The sequence below is a fragment of the Tripterygium wilfordii genome, chromosome 14, assembly GCF_013401445.1.
Source record: "Tripterygium wilfordii isolate XIE 37 chromosome 14, ASM1340144v1, whole genome shotgun sequence".
Lineage (NCBI taxonomy): Eukaryota > Viridiplantae > Streptophyta > Magnoliopsida > Celastrales > Celastraceae > Tripterygium > Tripterygium wilfordii.
In genome coordinates this window covers 1527530-1552699 of record NC_052245.1, presented here as the reverse complement: position 1 = coordinate 1552699, position 25170 = coordinate 1527530, and the positions used below count along the sequence as shown (strand labels likewise).

At 38.8% G+C, this 25170-nt stretch overlaps 5 protein-coding genes across 8 annotated transcripts; 3 read left to right on the top strand and 2 right to left on the bottom strand.

Annotated features, from left to right (window-relative positions):
* Positions 1-458: 458 nt before the first annotated feature.
* Positions 459-6203, top strand: LOC120014403 (zeaxanthin epoxidase, chloroplastic). 2 transcript variants are annotated; one of them, XM_038866349.1, is made up of 16 exons: positions 459-1258; positions 1706-1868; positions 2087-2161; positions 2382-2482; positions 2621-2740; positions 2980-3187; positions 3510-3601; positions 4042-4156; positions 4248-4351; positions 4751-4796; positions 4929-4993; positions 5093-5179; positions 5300-5354; positions 5515-5603; positions 5694-5781; positions 5895-6203. In XM_038866349.1, the coding sequence occupies exons 1-16, from the start codon at positions 744-746 to the stop codon at positions 5976-5978; spliced, it is 2007 nt and encodes a 668-aa protein (XP_038722277.1). In that variant the 5' UTR covers positions 459-743; the 3' UTR covers positions 5979-6203. The 2 variants fall into 2 exon arrangements, with proteins under 2 accessions (XP_038722277.1, XP_038722276.1); XM_038866348.1 differs by having other exon boundaries at positions 744-1258; positions 2621-2736; positions 2976-3187.
* Positions 6204-7010: 807 nt separating this feature from the next.
* On the bottom strand, positions 7011-8666 carry LOC120014632. The gene has a single exon (XM_038866640.1). It carries the CDS (start codon positions 8473-8475, stop codon positions 7282-7284), a length of 1194 nt encoding a protein of 397 aa, XP_038722568.1. The 5' UTR covers positions 8476-8666; the 3' UTR covers positions 7011-7281.
* A 3987-nt stretch (positions 8667-12653) lies between these two features.
* On the bottom strand, positions 12654-17309 carry LOC120014894 (CLK4-associating serine/arginine rich protein). The gene is made up of 13 exons (XM_038867003.1): positions 17020-17309; positions 16254-16292; positions 15985-16133; positions 15723-15798; positions 15288-15582; positions 15072-15181; positions 14900-14947; positions 14589-14798; positions 14227-14328; positions 13900-14033; positions 13624-13756; positions 13044-13184; positions 12654-12962 (listed from the first exon to the last, which is right to left on the bottom strand). Exons 1-13 carry the CDS (start codon positions 17214-17216, stop codon positions 12938-12940), a joined length of 1659 nt encoding a protein of 552 aa, XP_038722931.1. The 5' UTR covers positions 17217-17309; the 3' UTR covers positions 12654-12937.
* A 151-nt stretch (positions 17310-17460) lies between these two features.
* LOC120014893 (glutamate receptor 3.2-like) lies at positions 17461-20775 on the top strand. 3 transcript variants are annotated; one of them, XR_005471649.1, is made up of 7 exons: positions 17461-17861; positions 18063-18478; positions 18567-19243; positions 19481-19793; positions 19875-20073; positions 20145-20272; positions 20358-20495. XR_005471649.1 is itself a non-coding variant. In XM_038867002.1 (6 exons), the coding sequence occupies exons 2-6, from the start codon at positions 18232-18234 to the stop codon at positions 20155-20157; spliced, it is 1449 nt and encodes a 482-aa protein (XP_038722930.1). In that variant the 5' UTR covers positions 17461-17861; positions 18063-18231; the 3' UTR covers positions 20158-20277. The 3 variants fall into 3 exon arrangements, 2 of the variants coding, with proteins under 2 accessions (XP_038722930.1, XP_038722929.1); XM_038867002.1 differs by lacking the exon at positions 20358-20495 and having other exon boundaries at positions 20145-20277; XM_038867001.1 differs by having other exon boundaries at positions 17464-17861; positions 19875-20272; positions 20358-20775.
* Positions 20776-22795: 2020 nt separating this feature from the next.
* Positions 22796-24113, top strand: LOC120014955. The gene is made up of 2 exons (XM_038867096.1): positions 22796-23331; positions 23437-24113. Exons 1-2 carry the CDS (start codon positions 22917-22919, stop codon positions 23517-23519), a joined length of 498 nt encoding a protein of 165 aa, XP_038723024.1. The 5' UTR covers positions 22796-22916; the 3' UTR covers positions 23520-24113.
* Positions 24114-25170: the final 1057 nt, after the last annotated feature.

Genomic DNA, 25170 nt, shown 5'->3' with positions numbered 1-25170 from the left:
TTCCTCAAGTCACACCAGTCAAATCTCTAAAGCAACTTCTGTGCGATTGCACTAGTTGCGTTGCGTCATGGGTTCCTTATTTCCTTTCCATTGCAATTGCAATGTGTGGCGCATTAGAAGGAACTGGAACTGGAACTGGAACTGTTAATGGTGATTCCACTATTGGACCAGATTTAGTCATTTTTCAACCACACACGTGTTTCACAATAACTGGAAGTGTATGTTATGTGTAAAATTGACTCTCTTCGAAATGACAGTTTCATCCAGTGATGGATGGATAGCTTCAGTTCAGTCCATCCATGGAAGAATTATTTTATTATTTTAAGAGGCGCATAAACTTCAAAAAGACCAATAAATCCCCTATTTTATGTGGTTCGGCATGTGAGTGCTTTTCCTTAATTTATAGTACAAAATAGTAATAAATAAGAATGTGTTAACGACCACCACAGAAACATCAACGTCTGTCAAAGATGTTTTCTTTCTGCTCGCGCCACATGGCACCGGGTATCTCCATGATTGGTGCCGCTTCAATTTCATAGATGGATTGGCTTTACTGAGTCGATCTCTCTATTTCTCTCCCTTCCTCACCAGGAAACCAAACCCATAAGTTTTTTTTCTTCCCAATTTAACATTTTTTTTCCCTGCATAAGTACTTTTCTTTTGCGGAATTGTTTGTGAATTCTTCATTCTGTTGTTGAAAACCAGAGCAAGAAAGCTCTTCACTGTGAAACCAAGAAAAAATAATGGCATCCACTTTGTTCTGCGTCTCGATTAACCCTGCAACTGCACTTTTCGGAAGAACCCATTACCCGAAAGAATCCCAGTTAGGATCCTCCCTTTCTTTACACGCTAATTTTAACCATCAATTTGGAAGCAGAAGAAGTGGTGATCAATATGACAAGAAGCGGAGAATGATTAGAGCCGCAGTAACAGAGGCACCTACTATCAGTGACTCAAAAGGGAATCAATCAAATCAGCCAGAGAAGAGAAAATTGAGGGTGTTGGTCGCTGGGGGTGGGATTGGTGGGTTGGTTTTTGCTCTAGCGGCTAAAAAGAAGGGATTTGAAGTGGTGGTGTTTGAGAAGGATTTGAGTGCTATAAGGGGGGAGGGGCAGTACAGGGGCCCAATTCAGATACAGAGTAATGCATTGGCTGCTTTGGAGGCTATTGATACCCAGGTTGCTGAGGAAGTCTATGAGGTTGGTTGCATCACTGGGGATCGGGTTAATGGCCTGGTTGATGGAGTTTCTGGTACTTGGTATGATTTTTTTTTTCAATTCTTGCTCAATATTTTTGTTATTCTATTGATTTACTTACGGTAGAAATTCAATTTCTTATACTCTCTGTTCTGGGTTGGAAAATGCTTTCTTCTTCTGTTTTTTTCTTTCTTCTAGCATGTTACTGTTTCCTGTTTTTCAAGACCAATTGTGATTTAATTTAAGTTTGGCCCATTACATTTATTGTATTTTAGTGGAGTGTGATATTTGCGGTTCATGGTATCGATGTTCATATTAGTCTGATTTGTTTATGTCCTGGATGTCCCTTCTTCCCCCGGCGGGGATACCAATCTTGCTTGCACCACTAAATTCTTATGTGAAGATGTCGGCAACATATTTCTTTTCTTGTAGATAATTGAGCTTATAAACAAATTGTACTTGGATTGTTTTGAACCACTTGCATTAAATAATACATAATTGGTTATCAGGTATGTCAAGTTTGATACATTCACTCCTGCTGCGGAAAGAGGGCTTCCAGTCACAAGAGTTATTAGCCGAATGTCTCTGCAACAAATCCTAGCTCGCGCAGTTGGGGAAGATGTCATTTTAAATGGAAGCAATGTTGTTAATTTTGAGGATCATGGAGATAAGGTGATATGACCGTTTAGTTTCAGGAACCTGTCTGTGTTGACCAGCTGATTATTTCCTTCTTTTACATCATTGTCCCTCATAAAATGAGCGGTGGATTCTTCGCCATTTAATTGCTTTCATTCTTAATGGACTATCCACTTGATCTTGCGGTGCCTTGGACTTTGACAGCTCTTAGTTTGATTTTTTTTTTCACCTTTTGTGGTAATTTCAATGTGTAGGTCACAGTGGTTCTTGAGGATGGGCAACAATATGAAGGCGACCTTCTAGTTGGAGCAGATGGCATATGGTCGAAGGTATTTACTATATTTATTACTATTTTTCATTGGCATTACGAACAGAACAAAGTAATTTACTTGTTGGAATAATTGTAAATGGTGCACTGATGATGACCTGCATTACAACTTGGTGTGGTACTTGCCGCAGCGACTGGGTTTTTCTCTTCATTGTTGGACAGATGTGGATGATTAATTTCTATTGCTGAGATAATTTTAAATTGATCTTGAATTTTTGTAGGTGAGGAAGAATTTGTTTGGACCACAGGAAGCCATATACTCAGACTACACTTGTTATACCGGTATCTGTGATTTTGTGCCTGCTGATATTGAGTCTGTGGGGTATGCAACATGTTACTTTCTTGCTACCATTCAACTTCTTATATTGTCATAGGTTATTTCATTCAAGTTTTATATAGTTTCTTCGACTATCATTTATTTGATTGGTGGATATGCTGGTGCTGATCATCTGTTCTGAAGCTATCGAGTATTCCTGGGACACAAACAATACTTTGTATCTTCAGATGTTGGTGCTGGGAAGATGCAGTGGTATGCGTTCCATAAGGAGGCACCTGGTGGCGTGGATGATCCCAATGGTAAATCATCATACATCAGTTGAATTAAATTGAATGTTTTGAAAATCATATATTTGGTATTACTTCTGTACTGTGTCACTTTTGAAATCCTAAAATTGCACATTATAAAAGTGAACATAGGTCTTCTATAGGGTGTCAGGATGTTCATGTGCACTAATTCATTCGACTCAGAAGGACTTTCTTGGTGAAGAAAACAACGCTGGATAACTTTTTGATTCCTTCTTCTTGATCTTTTGTAGGTAAAAAGAAAAGATTGTTGCAGATTTTCGAGGGTTGGTGTGATAATGTGCTAGATTTGTTACTTGCTACAGACGAAGATGCAATTCTTCGACGCGACATATACGACAGGAATCCGGTGTTAACTTGGGGAAGAGGCCGTGTGACATTGCTCGGAGATTCTATCCATGCCATGCAGCCTAATTTGGGCCAAGGGGGATGCATGGCCATTGAGGTATACCTGTATTTGACTTGATTTAAAACCTTCTTAGTTCTATTTAAGACTATCAATTACTAGTAATTTACAGCCATGTTCTAATCAATGTTCCTTTCGTATTTTAACCATATGACATATCCCTGGATTATCTGATGTCATTAGTAAGTTCCATAATTGTTTTTGGTACTTTTGAGTCCCTACATATGTCATTTGGTACTAATTTAAGGATTATCTTGAATGTCAACTGTGACACTTCTTTTTATTGTTATATACTGCCGAGAAGGTCTTGCAGCCTGCATCTGGTGATTCTGAATTATGCTAACATACTTTCATTAAACAGGATGGCTATCAACTTGCTTTGGAGATTGATAAAGCATGGAATCAGAGTATTGAGTCTGGAGTTCCTATTGATATTGTTTCTTCTCTGAGAAGGTATCTAACCAAACATCATGTAAATTAAAGTACCTTTTTACGTGTTTCAGGCATTCATTGAACGCCCCATAGGACCTCAAATTATTGAGGGTAATTATTGAGTTGAATTGGTGGGAAAAAACTCGTGTATACGCACAACATGGGAGACACAATATTCCAGTAGATGGGATATGTGATCCTACATATAACATACATTGTTAGCTGGGTATCTGGGCCCTGAAGGACTTCCGACTGGTAATCTGGGTACATAGTTCTCTGCTTGTACATTTTAACATTGCCATTACCCGAGGAATGAAGCCTATTTTGGATTATGAATGATCAACAGACCCATATTTCGCCTTGCTACGACTTAAGGCGACTTGAACTCCCAGTTCCAATTGAACTGATTTATCTTCCACAGACTTCCTACTTACTTGTGCTTTCTGATTTGTTTTCCACAGATATGAGAGTGCTAGAAAACTTCGGGTTGCAATTATCCATGGAATGGCAAGAATGGCTGCAATTATGGCTTCAACTTACAAGGCTTATCTGGGCGTTGGACTTGGTCCGTTATCGGTAGGTAAAAGAAAAAGAAAAGATGAAAAGTCACACTTAATACATCCACATGAATTTTGAATGGTTAATAGTGGCACTTCTTATCATGCAGTTCTTGACAAAGTTTCGGATACCACATCCAGGAAGAGTCGGTGGAAGACTTATTGTTGAAAGAGTAATGCCCTTGACACTAAGTTGGGTGTTAGGTGGTAACAGGTTTGATATCACTACCCCTGTTTTCTTCTGGGAATGTCTTTTTGTCTACATGTTTTCTTGAAGGAACTCTTCAATCTTAAGGATTAATAAAGAGCTCCTCGTTTTTGAACTGTAGTAATTAATCATCGATTAAAATGAGCCTTTTAGGTTCTTGCTAGTGGGACATGCTAGGTGCGAGAACTCACACAGTTGATGGTGGGATAAACTGAGACTCATACAGATGAATGATTGGTAACCATTGTACAGAAATTAAAGGGAAATTTTTTACGATTTCTAAGTCTAAATCGAGAAATTGAAGGAAGTTTATTAGTGTGACATGCATAACAGCCCCACACTTCTGTACTTTATGTTAATTGCTCAAGCGACAATGTAAAAAACATATTTTCAATCTGTTTGCAGTTCAAAACTTGAAGGGAGGGCCTCATCTTGCAGACTCTCAGACAGGGTATGTTGCTTTCCTACTATGAAGCCAGTACACCTGACTTGACTTCAGAAACTTCGTTGCATTATTTGCAGCAGAAAATTAAAACTGTGATTTGGTAGACCCTTATATCCGCTTCATCATTTTTTTTTAAAGGCAAATGACGAGTTAAGCAGATGGCTTCGAGATGATGAGGCGCTGGAACGTGCTGTGAATGGGGAGTACGTGAGATGAGCCTTGTGAATTTTAATCTATCACATGTTTCAATTGACATACCAATACTGCAACTGCTGCTCTCATGCTCTCTTTGGGTTGTGTAGGTGGTATCTCTTACCATGGGGTAATGAGACTGTTGTTTCAGGACCTATTTGTTTGATAAGGGATGAGAACAAACCTTGTATTATTGGGTATGCATTTAATTGTTAACTATGAACCACACACACACACGCAAATATATATATGTATGTATTTATATAATCATTATTCACTCTACAAATCTTATCTGCTATTTTTTCTTGTAATTTCAGAAGCATACCTCATGAAAGTTTTCCTGGAAGTTCTTTGGTGCTACCCTCACCCCAGGTAATTTAGAGAGCTGACCGTTTCACTCTTTTTTTTTTTTTGCAACGGATTTTTTTTGTCTCTCGATCATATGTTTGAGGCCATAAGACTGTCCCCCTTATCATGATTTAACTAATTCTATAATTATGATGACTAACATCTTGATTCTTACGGAAAGCAGGTGTCCAAAACGCATGCTCGTATCAGCTATAAAGATGGTGCCTTCTTCTTAATTGATTTGCGCAGCGAACACGGTACCTTTATCACCGAGTAAGTTGTGGAAGAAGGGTACACATGATTCTTTGTCTTTATAGAAATGTGGAGTTGTTCTTTAAAAAATTGCTCTCTTTTTATCTTCAGTAATGAGGGGAGGCGGTATCGAGTACCTCAAAACTTACCTACTCGAATCCGTTCATCAGGCATGATTGAGTTCGGTTCTGATAAGCAGGTGGCTAGTGAACCTTGTTTTATAGTCAACTGATAATATTACATTGTGATGCCGATGAATGAATTTGCTATTGAATCTCACTTTCTAAGCTTTGAAGTTGCGTAATTTTGCAGGCAGTGTTTCGAGTTAAGGTGATGAGAACATCCCCAGATTCTTCTCCGAAGAGAAACGAATATGAAATTCTTCAGTCGGTCTGAATTTGTAGAGATTAGTTAAGAAGCTGTATAGATTTCATTTGGAAGGGTGACGAGCAACCGTTACCATGATTATAGAAATACAGGATCACAGTGGACAGTTTTTTTGTCCTTGCTCGAACTTATGAATATGATGGCAACTTCCATTGTTTCAGAAGAATACCTGTACACATGATTGTCCATGAAAGTAGTCTGAAATAGTAGTTGATGGTCCCTTTTTGCTTATAATTTTGGTTGAAGGATCAGTTTTCTCATCATATTTGCAGTTAAGACTCGTAAAGTTTGGTCTGGTCGCATATATGTTGGCCTGGCACTTCGTTTGCCTTCCCTTTCCCCACCCTCTACAGTCTCCTCCGAATGAGACAAACCAAACCGTTTACACCCCTACTATTCCTAGCTTCTTGGACCTCACACCCGCCTTGTTGAACTTCTAAACTAACTGTCGATAATCAATTGGTTGGTTAAATTTATATAAAAAAACATAAAGAAAAAAGAATTGACCGTTTACATCTCTATTATTCCTAGCTCCTTGGACCGCACACCCACCTCGTTGAATCTCCGAAACTACCCTTCGACGCTCTTAAACAAAATTCCACTTTGATACCCGAAAATCACATCCTGGCTCACACGCCTGGTCTAGTTGTGTGTGCGATAAGGTTTCTGTGTCTGTCAGGTTTCAGAGTGAAGAGTGAACCAACGATCCTCGTCCTCTTGTCTTTCGTTTTTTATCACCGATTCCTATAACGAATAAACACAAAATATATCTGTCCTTATCTGCCCGTCTTACTTGCACTTTCTTCTAAAAATAAGCAAAAAATCCTGATTGATTCTCAAACTTCAGTGTGCCTTTAATGTAAGAGAATTTCCCACACGACACCGTTCTATTATCTTCCCTGATAGTGATGAAAATAAATACACACCATGAATCTGCGTTTGATCAATGTGGGACCCAAAAAGAGGACACACGTGCGCGCTGCTACCCATTTTAATTCCCAACAATATAACAAACAAAAGAAATCCCAATAACAAAAAAAATAATAATCCCAATAACAATAATTTATTAATCTCCCAAAAGGTAAGTACAAAAAAAAATTATTCTACTTTACAAAACACTTCGATTGACCCCCCTCTTATTTTTTCAGGTCATTCCAACTCCTCTACTTTGCAAATTCATCTTGTAATTTGAGATTCATATATACCTTTTTTTTAACATTTGTATTAATCTATGCTGCTCTCCGTTTCATAGAACAACGATGTTCCCAATGTTTTTTTTTTCCAATATTTTTGCCCAAAAATATAAAAAAATTTATGACCTGGAAACCGATTCTGCCAGTTTTCCGATTCTCTCTACCAGCTCTGGCGACAGCTTCTTAACCGGTTTTCTTTCCTTCTCCTCTCGAAAATCAAAACCCAAGACATCCGATACCTCCTCGGAGCTCCACCCTGCTTTCCGGAGGGAGTCCGAGAACCGATCCGCTTTCAAAAGGAGCGCGTCCCTAACCGCTTGATTGTCTAACAAAACCATCTCTCCCTCAAAAAAACCGGATGCCGATACGTGTATTATATCCGATATGTCCGATTCGCTCCATCCGCCTCCTCTTAAAACCGACCCGATTTGTTGGATATACTCGTCCACCCACTTTGGAACTTCGGACCTCGGCATATCAAAGAACCGCTCCGGCGATGATGAATACGACGAAGACGAGTTTCGCTTCCTCCGGTCTACAGCTGCTTCACTCCAGAACTCCACCCATCTCGGTGTCCTTGCTCCAGCAAGACCTGCATCAAGGCTTTTACGAGAAATTTTTGACGACGCATAGACCGATTTTTCACTGAAGGATCTTTGCTTTTTGAGAACTTTTTGGTCCGACTCGGAGCTCTCAGACAAGGATTCGCGCTCGAAGAAATCGGATAGATCGAACCCGCAACAAAAGATCCGGTTCTCATCGACGTAGAAAATCGGGTTTCCTGCTAACGAAGGGTTGCAGGGAATATAACAACGATTGAAAATCGGTATCAACAGTGGCGCTCTCTTCAGTGCATTTCTCGCAACTCGTAATGCCTTCTCCGGGTCTGATGGTCTAGGGCCCCACGATTTGGACCAGAGCGTGTTGCGAGCAATTTGGAACGATATGGCTGCGATCGGAAGATCAAAAGAGGCACGAAGGTGGAGGCGAGCACCGGGAGAGCGCCAGTCAGGAAATCCAGCACCGATGGGAAGACCAGCGGAAAGTAGGGCACGAAGGTCGGGAGGGAATGCGAAACCGAACTCCGCCTCCGCACGCGCGAACTCGGCGTCGGACAGGCCTGGCTGAACCTGAACATTTGATTCCTTCAAGTGGTGTATGACCTTATTAGCCAGAGAAGAGAAGGAATCAAGGCCATTGCGAACAGGGAGTGACGTAGCGGTAGATGGAGCAGCCGCTCGAGCCGATAGACGGCGGAGCCCGGCAACGTGTGCTGGATTGAGACCGGTCATCCGGCGGTCAACGTCAACCATTGTGGTCCTAATATGACGGATATACTCTGTAGTCACTGAAGTCGTGGAGAGAAAAGAGCAAAACAGAGCTTTTAAGGGAGTGTTTGGAGAATGAAATGATCGAAAAGAGAGTTTTTGTATGAAAAATGGAGAAAGCTAAAACAAGAGGAGTGTGAGAGTTTTGCTTTTTTTGGGGAGAGAGTTTGTTGTTTCTGTAAGGCAACGTTTGGAATTTATAGCTGTTGTAGAGTGGACCCCACCTACTGAGATTTTTGGGTGTTTTCTCCATTTTACCCCTGGAGGTGGTTGAAAATGACAGGCTTCATGTCACGACTTTTTTTTTTATTTTTTTTTTCAAATTATATTTTATTCTAACTTATATAAACAGCAACAAAAAAAAAATAATGACATTCAATAACACATTTTAAAATATTCAATAATACATTTTAAGCATGATTTAACATGTTGGGATAGGTGTTTTGGAAAATTGAAACTCCTATCCTTAAAACAAGACCCGAATACTGTAAAAATGTAACACACAACGTCTATTAACGGTCATGCTTCTGATTACGACAAAATTTTGGTCGCAATTGTTGATTACTTAGTCATGTCAAGGAGAAAATAAAACAGTTGAGACCAATTTTGTCGTAACCTAATTGTAAGAAATCATGAAACACTTGAGAGCTGAGGAGATAAAAAGCGAAGCAAGATAATAACCCCTTTGTTTTTTTCCTAAATCTTTTTTCTCCGCTCCATTTATCTTGTAATTTACCTAAGAACAATACTAGAGACCTTCAAAATTTAACTCTCAAAAGTTTTTTAAATCTATGTGGCATTAAAATAGTCATGAATTAAAAATACATATCTAGGGTCCACTTCACATCCAACACTCCACATTAAATGAGGGTATTTTGGGGTTACTTTTTGAGGGATATCAAGCATTATCTTTTACCTAAACTAATAATCCCTCCGTTCCATTTTAATTGTCCCCTTCAATTTTACACACAGTTTAAGAAATTGCATTACTCCCCTTCAATTCGATATTTATACCCTCATTTATAGAGGACAATTAAGATGTCAATGACTTATTGAGAATTCACTCCATTAGCTTTTCAATTTAAGGGTAAATAAGGGTAAGATAGAAAAAATGGATGAAATTATTTTTAATTAATTGAAATGACCATGTATTTTGAGACATCTCAAAAAGGAATAGAGGACAATTAAAATGGGACGGAGAGAGTAGTAATTAGCAAACACCAATTTGACCATCTATGCTTTTCCTTCGTCGGAGCCACAATTTTATTAAACTATACATACATACATATTGAGGGTGGTGGTGGTGGTGGTGGTGGGTGGGGTCTAGTGGACTGCCTCCATCATGTGTGGAAATTAGCAGGCAACGGCCGGAACTTAAAGATCTCCAACGTCTCTATTTTGACATTGGATTCACATGCTGGCATGCATGGCATCCAATCCAAGTGTCGTCCAGGCGTATAATATTTTGTGTAATGAAAACCAACCTAGATTCAGATTGTACATCAATTCTTGAAAGATGAGAGACATAAGTTGAAATCAACGGCTACTTTGGCAGGTGAAGCACATGGCATTGGCAGATCGATCATCGAGCAAATTATATGAAATGAATGGTTTCATTGACTTGGACTGAAACTATACATTATTTTTCATTAGATTTACATGTGATGTTGCCTTGATTTTCGTTCTTTGATCCAGGCAACTATTATATATATATATATGTATGCATGTAATTTAATTACTTTTTTTATAAATCATTTGGTCTCTGTACGTGTAGTCAACGGTTGCATTGCATATTATCTGTCTAGTAAGCAATCTATAGGACTTTTGGGGGTGAGACGTACGTCCATATATTATTATTGTATACATACACGTCGAAAGAAATTTCTAAGAGAAGCAACTGGGTTTGGCTTCATCTGTGGGGGCGGGACTTAAAAATATTAGACCAACCGGGATGGTCATTCAAACATAACACACAAAGCCATTAAATTTACCAAACTTGTTATGTGATTGTGGAACCAATGGGCCACTCTCCATATATTGAAGTATGTATATGGAATTATGGAAATGCAACGCAAGATGTAGACCAACAAAATCATGTCTTGATAAGCACCCAAGTGGACGTAGTGGGCTATATTGCTTGCTTGTCTTGGTTATAAATCCTACACTATATTTTTTTTTCCGATACTAAATAAGTTTGTCATTTGGAGAGTTGGCATAAGCCTAAACTCAGGTCGTCAGACCCGTACACACAGAAATTTCCACTTCACGATAGAGTAAATTGGGTCAAAGACCATTACATAACTATAAAGCCCAAAGGTATTATTCCCAACGGGAATCGAACCCTTGACTACCCTAGTCCATACAATTTTACCCCAGAAATATTCACAAACTAGACTATCATTAAAGTGAGTTCTACATTATGTTCACTTAAACAGTGATGAGTTAAAGAGATGCCCAAGTACTAAGGCTATGAAATGCCATTGTCACTTGTTAATTATGTGCTTTAGTTAGTGGAACCCATACACGTATTCTATACTTTCAAGTGATCGATCGGTGGAGAAATCAATGAATTTGGTTTGTGGGTCTCTCTACATGTTTTAAGGAGCAGTGCCTTTCTTTACCTTACTATCTTATAGTTATTGACAAAGTATGGATCATATAAATCCTGATTCTAAAAAGAACCGAAAAACAAGTAATAATCTATACAAAAAGGAAATTTGGTTCAAATATGATTGGACCTGTTCAAACCCTTTTGTTTTATTGATTAAAATTAATGAAGATCATGTAGGTCCTAGTGGATATTAGGACAAAGGAGGGGACTAAAATTTTTGCCTTTGTAGAGGTGATTATGATGATAAATATATAATATTTTAATTGGTTTTAAGATTAATTGCAACGCATGCTTAGAAGAATCTCATATGTTCTTATTTTATACACTTTGGATTAAATATTACTCCACATATTTAATAATATGTGTAAATTATTTCAACGAGCGATACTCCACCCCCATGTGCTTCATTAAATAATAGATTACATAACTAATTAAGAAAAGCAAAAAATCACGAGTAGCTTAGATGACACTCATGTGTGTGATATCTCATAAGATTTCAAGTTCGAGTGTCCCCCATCCCTTACCCCTGTACTAAAATAAAAAGGAAAAACTAATTAAGAAAAGCAAGTTGATTTGGGTAGGCTTTGTAGGAATCATGTGTGGGTAAAGCCTAACTCGAATTTAATAACAAAAGGATGTGATTCTTTGCTTAATTGTTTAAGAAACTAATAAAGCGAGCAACCCCCAATTGATAATTGATTAGCCAAAAGCACTATGGAAAAAATAATTGTTTGATAGAAAATGTGAAGCAACCGACAAAGAATTTTCTTTAATAACAATTGACATATCAATGCATGCAATTACTCAAATGTCGTTTTAATATAACCCCATTAAGGAGTTTATCAAATGTCCACTCGTGTGGTGGTATCACCACTTTTTCTTTCTTCTTTCTTTTTTTTCCTTGTTCTATACGAGAGAATCAATGGGGCAAGTAGAGGAGGTGAAATAGGGGAGAGAATCAATGGGCAAGTAGAAGAGGGGTGAGAGAGGCTCAAAGAGATGCGTGCGTCTGATAAAAGGATGGAATAAAGTGGAGCTTTGATAAGAAGTGGATAGCTATTTAAAGGTTCTTGACCTAGGTTAATGGGCACTTAGCCCATGCATGCAATAGAAGTCACTGTAATTTGTCTACAATTTTAATTATGAACTTTCAATCTGTGACCTCACATAATTTTTTAAATTTGATAACGGACTAACTAATAAACAGATAGATGGGTGATTAAAACCGCAATGACTCCTACTGCTAGGATCTCGTCCAGTGTGGATCTTACAGATTGTGGACTCAGATACTCGTTAAGAACCCTTCTGAAATAATGAGGACAGGACATGAAGAGGGATGGTTTCCATGCTGGACTCATTTGCTCTAAGAGTGAGTTTGGATTGAGGAATTTAGAGAAAAGGGAAGAGAATGAGGAATTTGAAGATGAGGGCTGGTTTCCATCCTGGCACCACTCGCCGGTGATAGTTTTTATGGCACTAGGACTTTTGACGATGTACAAAATATGAGCAACATAGAACGCTGAACACCCAGCTTCTGTTGGATCCCACTAGATCATCTCAAACGTAATACCATAAATTATGCAACCTTTAGCAACAATATGCAAAGTTGAATGCACAAAAAGTCTTGATAAAACTAATAGTTTATTAGGGGAGTACAATCAGGAAAATAAATCACAAACTGATCTAGCAGTTCATACTGCCACCTCTCTTACAACACCACTGATCTTCATAACTCGTAAGCATATAAGCGGAAACTGCCCCAGCTAGTTTAGAAGCAAACACTCGTAATGATATACAAAATTCCCCTAACGGACATCTATATTGCAACCCGTAACATTAGTACCTTGATCGGCTTCTTCTCCTGTAAATTAAACTTTTAACTGAATAGCCAGCATTACATTTGATACGGTAGCAGAAAGCAAACCCAAATAACTATTCTCACCTTGGTGATCGAGAATGTGAGTCGGAATGTGAATGAGAGCGGGAGGGGGAGCGGGAGCGAGAATGAGAAGGTGAATGGGAGCGGGAGCGATGCCTTCGAGAACTCCTACTTCTAGTTGGAGTTCTGCTGCGTCGATAGCTTCTGCAGATGACACGCACCAATTGTGACCAAGGCAATAGTCATTTACACACAAATACACACATACATAAATAATGGGATCACTTAGATTTCCCAAGGGTAAACCAATTACCACTACTAAGGAAACTCATAATTTAATTGCTATCAAAGAACCACCCCAGGAAGTTTATTCTTTGACGAGTTCGAAAACTCTCTTTAAATTAAAAAACAGCTCTAAAACTGTATAAATGGTGACTAGCAAAAATACAGCATTTGCAACTGAAAATTGTACGACACGATAAGCTAGATGGAGACAATCCATTCTTTACAGTGTTTATACCATGCACCACACTCATGAGAATACCAAGTGAAGTTGCTAAAAAGAACAAGTATTCTGAAAAAAGAGAACATTCACGGTCCCTCAAATTATAATCACTACCGTAAACCAAGCACAATGAGGTACCTTGAGGGAGAACGGCTATAGCTTCTGCTGCGATGCCTATATCGACTCAGCCTACTTGTTTCTGCCATTTTCTCCAATCTATGGCGCTCTTGTTCTCGTTTTTTAGCTATTTCAGCAGCAGTATCTTTCTTAACTGAAGAAGAACAAAATCACCAATGCTAGAGACTCATGGATAGCATTGCCTCAGAAAAAGGATTAACGGAAAGACAAATAGAACATACTGCAACCCTTATTTAAAGATATTCAAAAGCTGCAAAAAATGTGACGAAAGCATACTTTGTTTATTTAGCTGTCTGCTCATGATCCTCTTAAGTCGCTCCTGAGGAGTTTCCTTCTTCTCCCCCGGGGGTTGTTTCAAAGGCCCACCGCTAGCAGTAGTCTTAGTTAACTTTGCCAAGGCGGACGATGTACTGAGACCAACGATTATTGATGCAAAATGCCAATCAATACAGAAATTTTCAAATGAGTAATATAGGAAACAAATGAAACAAATTGCTCATAAAGCTCGTCTAAATATGCCTATCCACAAATTAATAAAGCCAAGAAAAAAAGGATCAGAAAAACAACAGAATTTCTATACAGACACTATAAGATATTGGATACCTCATTGCAGGTTTCGATACTTTAGTGCTCTTCTCCTTATCAAGGGAAACACCGGATGCTGGGTCAATATGCAGTGCCTCCAGTATGTGACCAGATGACGGCCTGCAGGAAATTACAAGCATTAGAAATTCCCATTTCAATGGTTCCTTGAAACTCGGAAGCTTTTGTATAAGGTCCATTTCAGGGGGAAAATTAGCTTCAGAAAGGAAGCCTCCTTCCCTCTCTTGCCAGTTACGCTGCTAACACTAAGCCTGATCTATTTTAAACCACATAGCTTCAGATAACAAAATGGACGGTAAGCTGCAGCAGAGTAAAGACTGTCCAATCTATCTTTGCAAGAATTAAAGGTCCAGTGCTCCGACCGGTTCAACATATCAGCCTGAGATGGAGGAGATGGTGGTGGAGAATATCCTTCAAGCTTTTGTTCATTCCCGCCTCCAGAGCCCCCAAATTCTGTAATATACTCTATTCTGGGAGTCTTCAGTTTGCTTCGATGGAAGTCGTCAGAATGTCCACCACGAGAATGGCGCCTCGAGTAAGATGGTGAGTAAGACCGTGACTTTGATCTCGATCTGCAAGGTAGAACCCAGACGTATCAACCAGAATTCTTTCATTGAAAAGAAACCAAAAAATACAATGGCTTCCAGTATGACCAAGAAAAAGACAGATTCACCTTCTTGAACGAGAATAAGCTTCATAAGTTGGACTTCGACGAGATTCCCTATGAATACAAATGCAGAGCATCATCATCATAAACATATTGCAATGCGCAGTTCTAGATCCTTACCACTGCTTGTTTTTAGGTTCTCTAAATTTTGAATATAGAAAAGCTAGTAGTGTTCTACCGATAGGGATCATGATGTAGCACACGGGTTCCAGTTACCCGTGCAGCTTCTCTTTCTCTTTCTCTTTCTATCTGAGATGCTTTCCTTCTCTCCTTGCGACTCAGCTTCCTCTAAAAATTAAGAAGTCAAGATCTCTTAATATATAATACTTGCAGTTTCTTAAACAACAAAATAATGCACACTCAAAATAATGCTTGTGAGTTGTGATGTCCTTACAATTGCAGGATCACCTTTGATCACTTCTTTCTGCCTTTTCTCTTCCTCTTTGGCCTTTTTATCCATATAAATGAGATAGCCATATCGGTTCACTCCAAATTCTTTGGCAATTTTTTCCATTTCTTCATCACTACTGTTATCACTGTTAAATTCATCATCCTCATCATCCTCATCGTCTTCTTCATCATCATCATCAGCTTCAGATATACGGTCTTCATCTTTCACCTCTCCATCGTAGGAGAAACCCACCTGTGAATATGAAACCTTGCTTGCAGAAGGTTGTGGCAACTGAGGTCTATCAAATATGTGTAATGAACAAAGAAAATAAATTGTCAGAGAGCTAAAGTATGTTGGTATTAGATAACTCCATAGACTTAGAGTACAAATTGTAAAAAGCACAAACAAATTGATCAGCCCAGGAAAAAGAGAGATAACCTGTCTGATGTAAATGGAGCAACCACCTTTGCCTCCATCTCTTGATTTACATGATGCAAACCCTCCTCATCAGTAACTGTTAATATGCAAGGTAAGCTCATTAGCTGGTCTCAAAGCTACCTCACCAATCACCATATAGACGACAAAAGGAGGATAACCCCAGTCTCGCATTGAAATGTTATAAATCAAAGGTCATGAAGAATAAACAATAAAATATACAATTGTATAATAGTTTATAACCAAAAAATAAAAAAGTACCGACATCCTCTGCGTCGATGCTTAATTAAATCCCGGTAACGCTCAAAGTTAACAAACTCTTCTAGTTCTTCTTCTTCTTCTGACTTTTCTTGGGGTCGAAAGTGCCGGGACCCAGATTCTCGGATAAAATCAAGTAGTGCACGGCCGTCAAACCTGCTTATATTGAAATAAATAAAAAGGTAACAAGAAGGGATTCCACCAGTCTTAAGTGGTGGCTCACATAAGAACAAAATTCTCAAAGCAGAGAGAGAGAGAGAGAGAGAGAGAGATCACCTGTCAATCAAAATATCTTGCTTTCCATTCCAAGGTATCCTGACATAGAACTTGAGGGTTAGCTTGCGGTCTGAGGCAAGACAGATATTCAGTAACAAGGATGTGTTCAACGTAGTGCTGGCAGAATTTTTCCCAAAAAAGGATGGGCACTACCTCAATACAATCCTCATCTTGATAGAAGTGCATATGAAAATATATATTTTACTTGAAAAAAAAATAGTTTTATTAGTAAAATACACCAAGTTGGTGAAAAGAGTAGTATCAACTACAATGTTGATGATAGCAGATTCTCGAATGAATAGAGCAGAACACACATCAAACTAAATTCTTCAGCTTCAGATTTTGGAGAACTGCCAACACTGACCCTCTCTAATACTCAAAATCAAAGGTATATTCTGGTCAATAAATACTGCTACCATCGTGAAAACCTTTTCCGTTTGAATTAAGAGTAACTTGGTTCAACCTAAAATGATTCTAAACTGCAAAATAAGCATAATAAACATGGCCCGAATCTTTCGCGGGTTAGCCACCAACTCCTGCAGGTCACAGATGAACTGAATTGATTTGCCCTTTTGCCTCCTATTCTACCATCTCACAAGCTACTTCTACTCACAAAAATTTGTATTCTCAATCATAAAATTAGTTCGCTATAGCAGTAATCTCTGATTAGCAAGAAACTAGAGATGAAATTTGCAGCTTAAACAATCAAATCAAAAGCACGACAAAGTAAAGACCGGTAATGAGGGGGAAATTGGAGTGGACATACAGGCCTTGCTGATCCTGGGTAGCCTGGTATAAAGCATCGTCGCGATACGTACGGCATCGTGAGCCCATAACCTGGATCGATTGCTGAGGATCGCCGCGCCTCTTGGCCAAGAACACAGCTCGTCTCTGGGCTCTCTTCCGAGCCGCGTCCATCATATCGTGGACCTTCCTCTCCGATCTCCTCGCCTCGTGCCACATCTTCGGATATCCCAACTGCGAAATTCGAAACCCAAACCCTAGAGAGTGTGTGGAGACTGCAGGGAAATCTCTGTGCGATTCCTAATACTATTATGCTGCGTCTAATTAATTATTGCAAAAATGCTCAGCGGTCTATTGGAAGCCTCCACAATCTGGGCCGTACACGTCAGCATTTAATCCATCTGGCGATTTCCTGTGAAAAGTATAGAAGTCGTCGTTTAGATGACGTGGGAGGATGTGTAAAAGAACTGTAAAGGAACTTGCTAGGAAAGGGAAAAAAAAAATGATGCCGACTTTGGAACACTCGATCGTTGAAAACAAAGAAGATGGCCAGCTTGCTTGGCTATTTACGGAGATTGAGTTGATAATGGAGGAGCAGAGCAATGGCTGTTGCTTCCGTTGGAGGTTTATTGCGTTATTGGGTACTTGTATTGGCAGTCATATTAGCAGCGTATGCTCATAAGATAAAGGATGGTGAAGACGACGACTTTATTTGCTCCGTCGGTGGCGTCGTGGATTGCAGTACCCGCGTGGGTAGAGAACAAAAGATCGCCATGGAGATTGCCGTGCAAGATTTTCAACACGTAACTGGTCATAAGCTGGATTTGCACATTCAAGACTTCTCTGGCAACGCTGCTTTGGCAGGTATATATACATGCTCAATCCCAGCTTGTAAATAGTGAGGGGAGGGGGGGGGGGTGAGGCTAATAGCCTACATAGTCTGTTATTATGAAGATGACAAAAAGATCCTTCAAAATGATGCGAGTCTTAGATGTCAAAATATTTTTAACTGTATATGCTAATATGGTAGAAGTTAATTTAATGGAGGTTTGATATTGGGTGCAGCAATCAATCTCATTAAAACCCAACAAGTGCAAGCAATTGTTGGCACCCTGACATGGCAGGACTCAGTATTGGTTGCTGAAATGGATGATGTTGCTAAGGAAGTTCCCATCTTTGCCTTATCTGCACCAACAATGCCAATGATTTCAGAAAAGCATCGAATGTGATCAGTATGGTTCATGATCTCTCTGTGGAGATTAGCTGCATTGCTGCTATAATTGGCACCTTCAAGTGGCAAAAGGTGATCGCTATTTATGAGGATAGAAACTCCTACACGAGCGATTTAGGCATCATCACTCTCCTCTCTACTTCACTCGAAAATATGGACGTAGACCTAGAACACTACTCAGCCTTCCCCACAATGTCAACTTTGCTTGATCCGAAGGTCATTGTGCAAGAAGAGTTAAAGTTACTTAGGGGTAAACAGAGCAGGGTTTTTATAGTTCTTCAATCTTCTTTACCTTTAATTTGATTCTGTTAGCTCATCTGTGATTGTGCATATGCAAGGTGTACTTGGTTTTAAGACCTACTTCCAAGATACTACTGCATCTTTCAGAGAATTTGAATTCAAGTTCCGAAGAAGATTCCAAGCTGAGTATCCTACAGAAGAAAAGAACCATCATCCCAGTGTTTTTGCACGTCGTGCATATGATGCAATTTGGGCGACTGCTATGGCTGTGGAGAAGTCAAAAAGTGATACGCAAACCCTCTTCCAGAAAATACTATCTAGTACTTTTGAGTTGTCTCATTTAACTCCATTTCAGATAGTTAATGTATCCGGAAAGAGCTATAGGGAGCTTGGAATTTGGTCACCAGGATTTGGCTTCTCAAAGAACCTTGAGAAACATGACAATACGTCTAATGAGGCAGTGCTTGGCCCTGTGTTCCGGGCACATAGGTACAGACTCTGGGCACATCGTAGAACTTCTGTTCCAAGTGGATTGATGGAAAGCTCTCTTCCAGAGGTTATAGCTAGACCATTGAAAGTTGGGGTGATGGCAACATCCACGTTCACACAGTTCGTGGAAGTAAGTCAAGATCATAATCAAAACACGAAATACATAACCGGAATATCGATTGAGGTCTTCGAGGCAGCTGTAAGGTATCTGGGCAACCCATTTATTTACAAACTGATTCCCTTTTATGGTACATGGGATGAGTTGGTGAATGAGGTCACTCTTCAGGTTAGTTGTTATCTATTTCTCTGCATCTGTTACTCAGAAAACTTATTTCACAATAGTTTGTCTTAGCCATTTCTCGTTATCAATATAGTAACCTTACCTCATAATTTGCTCTATGCTTTTGCTTGAATTTAAGGAATGAAATTCAGGGTAGCAGGCTACATATTTCTCTTACATGCACAACTTTTTTACAAATTGTCAATAATTGAGTACTGACAAGGACTTATCCTTATGTGGCAGACTTTTGATGCAGTAATCGGAGATGTCATGATAACAGCGGATAAATTCCAGCTTATAGAATTTTCTCAGCCATATATTGAATCAAAACTTGTGATGGTTGTGTTGAAGGAATCAGAGAAACCACATGACCCTTTCATGTTCGTGAAGCCATTCACCAATGGGATGTGGCTCCTTATGGCAGCTATGACTTTGTTCACTGGATTCATTGTTTGGGTTATTGAACACCGCAAGAACTATGAGTTTGGTGGCTCTTCCTTAAGGCAGTTGGTAACAACTTTATGGTTCTCTTTCTTAATGGTTGTCTTCGCACATAGTAAGACATCTATATAACTATATACACACAACTATTGTCTACAATTTTTTTTTTTGTTACTCCATCTCCTTTGATTTGCAGGGGAACCACTTAGTAGCAACTTGGCTCGTATTGTGCTGATACCGTGGCTACTCCTGCTCCTAATTGTTACTTCAGCTTTGACAGCCAACCTATCATCAATGTTAACGAATTCACAACCCAAACCATCTGTAATTGATGTCGGTATGCTTAAGAACACAAAGGCAATTGTTGGTTGTGATGAAAAATCCTTCACCATCAGGTATCTGTTGGATGTTTTGGGTCTCAAGAGAGAGTACATAAAAACCATTGCTTCCATTGATGACTATGCAGAAGCTTTATATAATGGACATATCAGGGTGGCATTCTTTCTGAAACCTCATGCCAGAGTTTTCTTGGCAAAATATTGCAAGGACTTCACCACCACAGGACCAACATATAAACTCCCGGGTTTTGGTTTTGTAATACTCTTTACTCTCAATCTTTCTGCCATTAGAAGAACATCTTCCATCAACTCTCATATTTTTTTACTGCTAAATTTTCCAGGTATTTCCAAAGGGGTCTCCACTGACTTTGGACATTTCTAGGGCAATTGTATATTTAAAGGAGACTGGGAGAATGCAACAATTAGAAGATGAAAAGCTCTCCATTTCAGATTGTTTACGTTTATCATCTGATGACACTGGAATCCCGAGTTTAGGACCGGAACCCTTTGCTGGTCTGTTCTATATTTCAGGCAGTGTTTCTGCAATTGCATTGTTCATCAAGCTCATTCAGCTCTTGAGGGAGAATCAGGTTATCTTCCACTGACACTACAGTCTTCATTAGTCCTACAATATTGTTACAACAGTAAATGCTCTATGCAGTTGCTGAGTATATATGCTTATATAAAAAGTCATATGTACACCGAATAATTACTAGTAGTTGGAATTAAGGCTTCATCGAGGAAGAGAAATGATGCAATCGTGGGGTACTAACATTGATGACAATGTGGACGGATAGAGATTTATTAAAAAAAAAAAATCCAAAAGCATGTCTCTAATGATTTATAATTATGAAGTGAATGTGATTGCTTATGCTAAATTAAAGTTGCTGCCCCACTAATTAAGTTTTGCCGACTGTTGCTGAAATTGCCAAAGACTTTAATAAGCAAAAGCACATTACATGTGACCTATGACATGATGGAGTAGACCCTCAAATCCGTCCACCACATCCTCGGAAATTTCCCTACTCGGGATTAGGGTAAATTTTCCTACGTGGGATTAGGATATTTCGCTGGCATTTTATCATGGCACGGGTAGTGCAAGAACTACTCAACTCTCTTTATTTACTTGAACAGGATCTGTTCTATATGCTATGATGACTGATACAACTAACATGGCATGTGAGGAATGGCGACAAACCAGACAGTTCAACTGTCAACTTTGTGTAGAAGATGTTGTGTCATGCTTTCCCATTCAATTATGATATATGATTGTCAGTTAGATGAGCCAATAATTGCTACTATATTGACTAACAAAACGCAGTCACCTGCAAATTAACCTTTGTGCCTGCAGTCTGTACTGCATATATTTATATATACATGGCTCCGAAGAGTCAAATTAAGCTCAAACCAACATACTCAATTGGCCTCCTTGGCTCTGCCTAGCTTTGGCATTAAATCAGGCAAACACAAGTTTAGTCAGATCATATGACACAAGTTTATTCAGTATGGGTCTAAATTCAGACTATTAGACATGCTCACACAAAAATATAGTAAGTTGGGTCAAAGTCTAACTCGTAACCACAAAGATATTGCTTCCCGTTGAAATCGAAATCAATCAGCACCTCTTTTGGCCACGTATCTGCATGCACATAGGTTTTGTAAAAACTATATTTCATCAATAAATAAATTGATGAATGTTTTTGGTGGCCAACCTTGCTAAACAATTTCTGGCTAATCAATAATTAAGCAGATATTTACATTTTTTTTAATGTATTTTTGGCTAAAAAAGTATTTTATGTATAGAATAACTTGTTCAGGTAAAAGTAATGGCGAAATATTTATAGTAGCTTCTAAGCTTTCTTTTCTCCGATAATCAAGGAAATAAAATAACTTCCAAGAAATGTAATCTTTTAATTTATTTAAGTTGATATCTAATCAATCACCTTCTTGATTACAATTCTTTTACAATGAGAAAACCATAAGATCTACCTTGAATCCCTCCTCTCTTCAAATATTTTGGCCAATGGCAAAAGATTAAAAGTTGGAAGTACTCAATATTCGACCTTCTAAGACGAGATTTGTAATGCATGGATTAGATGTTTAGGACTTTAGGCAACTAAATACTTAGACCAGTGTTTTAAATATCGGATTGAATCAGTTGGTTCAATCGGTTGAACTAGATATCGATCGATTCATCCATCAGTATAATTATACATAAATATCGAGATTGTGTCATATCAATCAAATACCGATTGAATCAGTATTATATCGATTTTCATACAAAAATAATTTCTGACTAAAATTAATTTTTGTAGTTTATAAATAAATAAAAATATTTAACTGATATCCGGGATCTTCAAAAGGAGTCATCAAGCAAATTTTTTAATAATACCTTTGACGAGAATCGAAAACTTTGTTTATAAGAGATTAAGAGTCGTGATTGTAGATTTTTTTTTCAATTTTTCGATGTGGGATGTTTATTGTATGGATTATAGAAAATCCTAAGCTTTGATTATGAAAAACAACACGATTTTTGTTATTTTTATCATCTTCAATATATATATTTTATCTTTGTGCCGCTCAACTGGTCGGTATGATTGCGGTATCGGTATTGAAAACACGGACTTGAACCGTTTTATTGTATATTTTTAGATTTAATTATAAATTACTCTTTTCTTTTAGAAAAAAATAAGAAAAGACAGATTCATGACGCGGACCAACTAAAACCGAGTGCTGTGGCCCCACCACCTCACCAGCCCCATATAACGCGTCGTCTCTACAACCAATCCATCAAAAAACCACAAAGCTAAAGCCATCAAGCTTCCCGGCGCCTCAGCGCGCGAGGTCCACCGACCTCCGCACACCCATTTTTCGGGGCTGTGCTCGGGTTCACAATCTCCATGTCCCACAAACACCGCCACCACGATCCGCCCCCACCACCACCACCACAACAGTTGGAACCGTCACCACCGCCTATGCGGGCAGCGTCGTCGCTTTATAAGCAGCACTCCTGGTCTCCGGACATTTACCGCGAAGAGGCGTGGCTCAAGCGGAAAGGAAACAGCAAGAATCGACGAAGCAGGAGCGTCACCGATGAGGACCTCGATGAGCTGAAGGCTTGTATCGAGTTAGGTTTCGGATTTGAGTCGCCCGAGGTAGATCAACGATTGTCCGATACTTTACCCGCTCTAGGTCTCTTCTACGCTGTTAACAAACAGTACACAGATACTCTTTCGAAATCGCCGATTTCTTCAAATCCATCCGACTGCGATACTCCGTCTCCCATCGGAAGCCCCCTCACCATTTTCGGTCCAGGTACACAACACCTAATTTTCTTCTCTCTGCAGTCCCTAGTTTTCTTAATTTGATAAAAATCTGATTGCATTTTAATTTCTTTCTTACTTGTGGCGACATTTGAAGGTGATAATCCGCAGACGATGAAGACGAGGTTGAGGCATTGGGCACAGGTGGTTGCTTGCTCGGTGAAGCAATTTCAGGCTTGATTATAATAATCAGGGTCGGTGGTGAACTCAACCAGGGTTGGGTTACGTTAGCAGAGTAACCAAACATTCCGGAAAATCAAATCAACTTTGACTGATACGAGTATGATATTATTCTCTCAAACCGACTTAAAATATGTTACAATGTCAAAAATACATGGAAAGAGTCAATATGACAAACCCCACATTAGGTGGACGCCAAGTGGTAGTGGAGTCTGGATCGATTGATTGACCTTTTTGTTTTGGTTATTTTTTTAGTGTGTGATGTTACATGGTTTGATTTTGTTGTTGCGGCATCTTTTATGTATGAATATATGAAGGGTGATGTGAAAAGGGTGGAAAGTGAAAGTTGTTTGTTGTTTGTTGTCTGATTGAAGGTAGAAAAGATTAAGGAAACATAGCGTAAAGAAGTGCTTGAAATTGGTATAAAAGTTTGCCTCAATAATAAGAATCTGTTTTATAGGGCATATATGTATGTACAAGGTGCTTTCCTTTACGTGTAGGTTAAGGTATTGGAATATATAATTGTCATAACGACCTTTGTTCCCTGTCTACTGTTGAATTGGCTTTTGGAAATTTAAAGGGTCTTTGGGGCCACCAGTATTTTCTACCTTTTTTAATTAATACCTCTATAGTGTGAAGTAGTTGGATTGCTCTATTTTTCTCAAATAGATTGGTAAGTTGCATGGTGTGAATTTCTAAATCAAAATTTTGGTTAGGTTTTTGTGATCATGTATTGGATTTTGACTCAATTTACTCTGTCTTTCGATGAGGAATTTTTGTGCCTGAGAACATAACGACTCGAGTTTAAGCTCGATTGCAAAGGGGACACTGCAACAACTAGAGGAATTAGGGAGAGCTGCACTTTGACCTTTTTTTACGTGGTAGGGACTACTGAACTAGAGAATGCTTGACGACGAGACACGTTGCTACTGCTCCCAAGCAGGCCCAACAATTAATTATCTCTTACTATCTGTAGGCCATAGAGCCCAAGGTTTTCAACCTGAAGTGGGCCAAAATGGGCATCCTTCATTAACCCTACACCTTTGGACCCGTAATTATAAGCCCAAGAGGCTGTGGTCTACATTTATTTGGTTCTTTTGACGTAGGCCCTTAAAAAATATACAAAAATCTAATCTCATGGCCAACTGAGCTATTTTATACATATGAATGATGAATCATGATAATCCATCTGTGAAAATTACTTGATTCGCCTCCATCTATAAATACGACTGGACTAATTTTTGGCAAACCAAAGTTTCGGCCCATTCACTCCTGAAGGCCCATAACTCACTCCAGAGAGGGTCCACTCTTTTTTTTTTTTTTTTTTAAATAACGGGAGTTGAGGACAATCAACAGTAATCATGAAAGATACTTGATTTTTTTAATCAGCAGATAATTGGTTAAATGGTAAAAGAGAACAATTTCATTTAATTTCCATGTGTTTATCAAAAAATAAATAAAATAATTTTCATGCTTTCCTTGTGATACATTACCTTGCTAATCAGATTATTCAACTGGAAGAGACCATATCCTAAAAAACTAGGGAATACGAGCATTGTTTGTCAATAAATTTAGAATAGTCAGCATTTGCTTTCATTTGATCAATCAACCCAAATGGATCCCACAAAAAGCTACTATAAAAAAAAAAGAG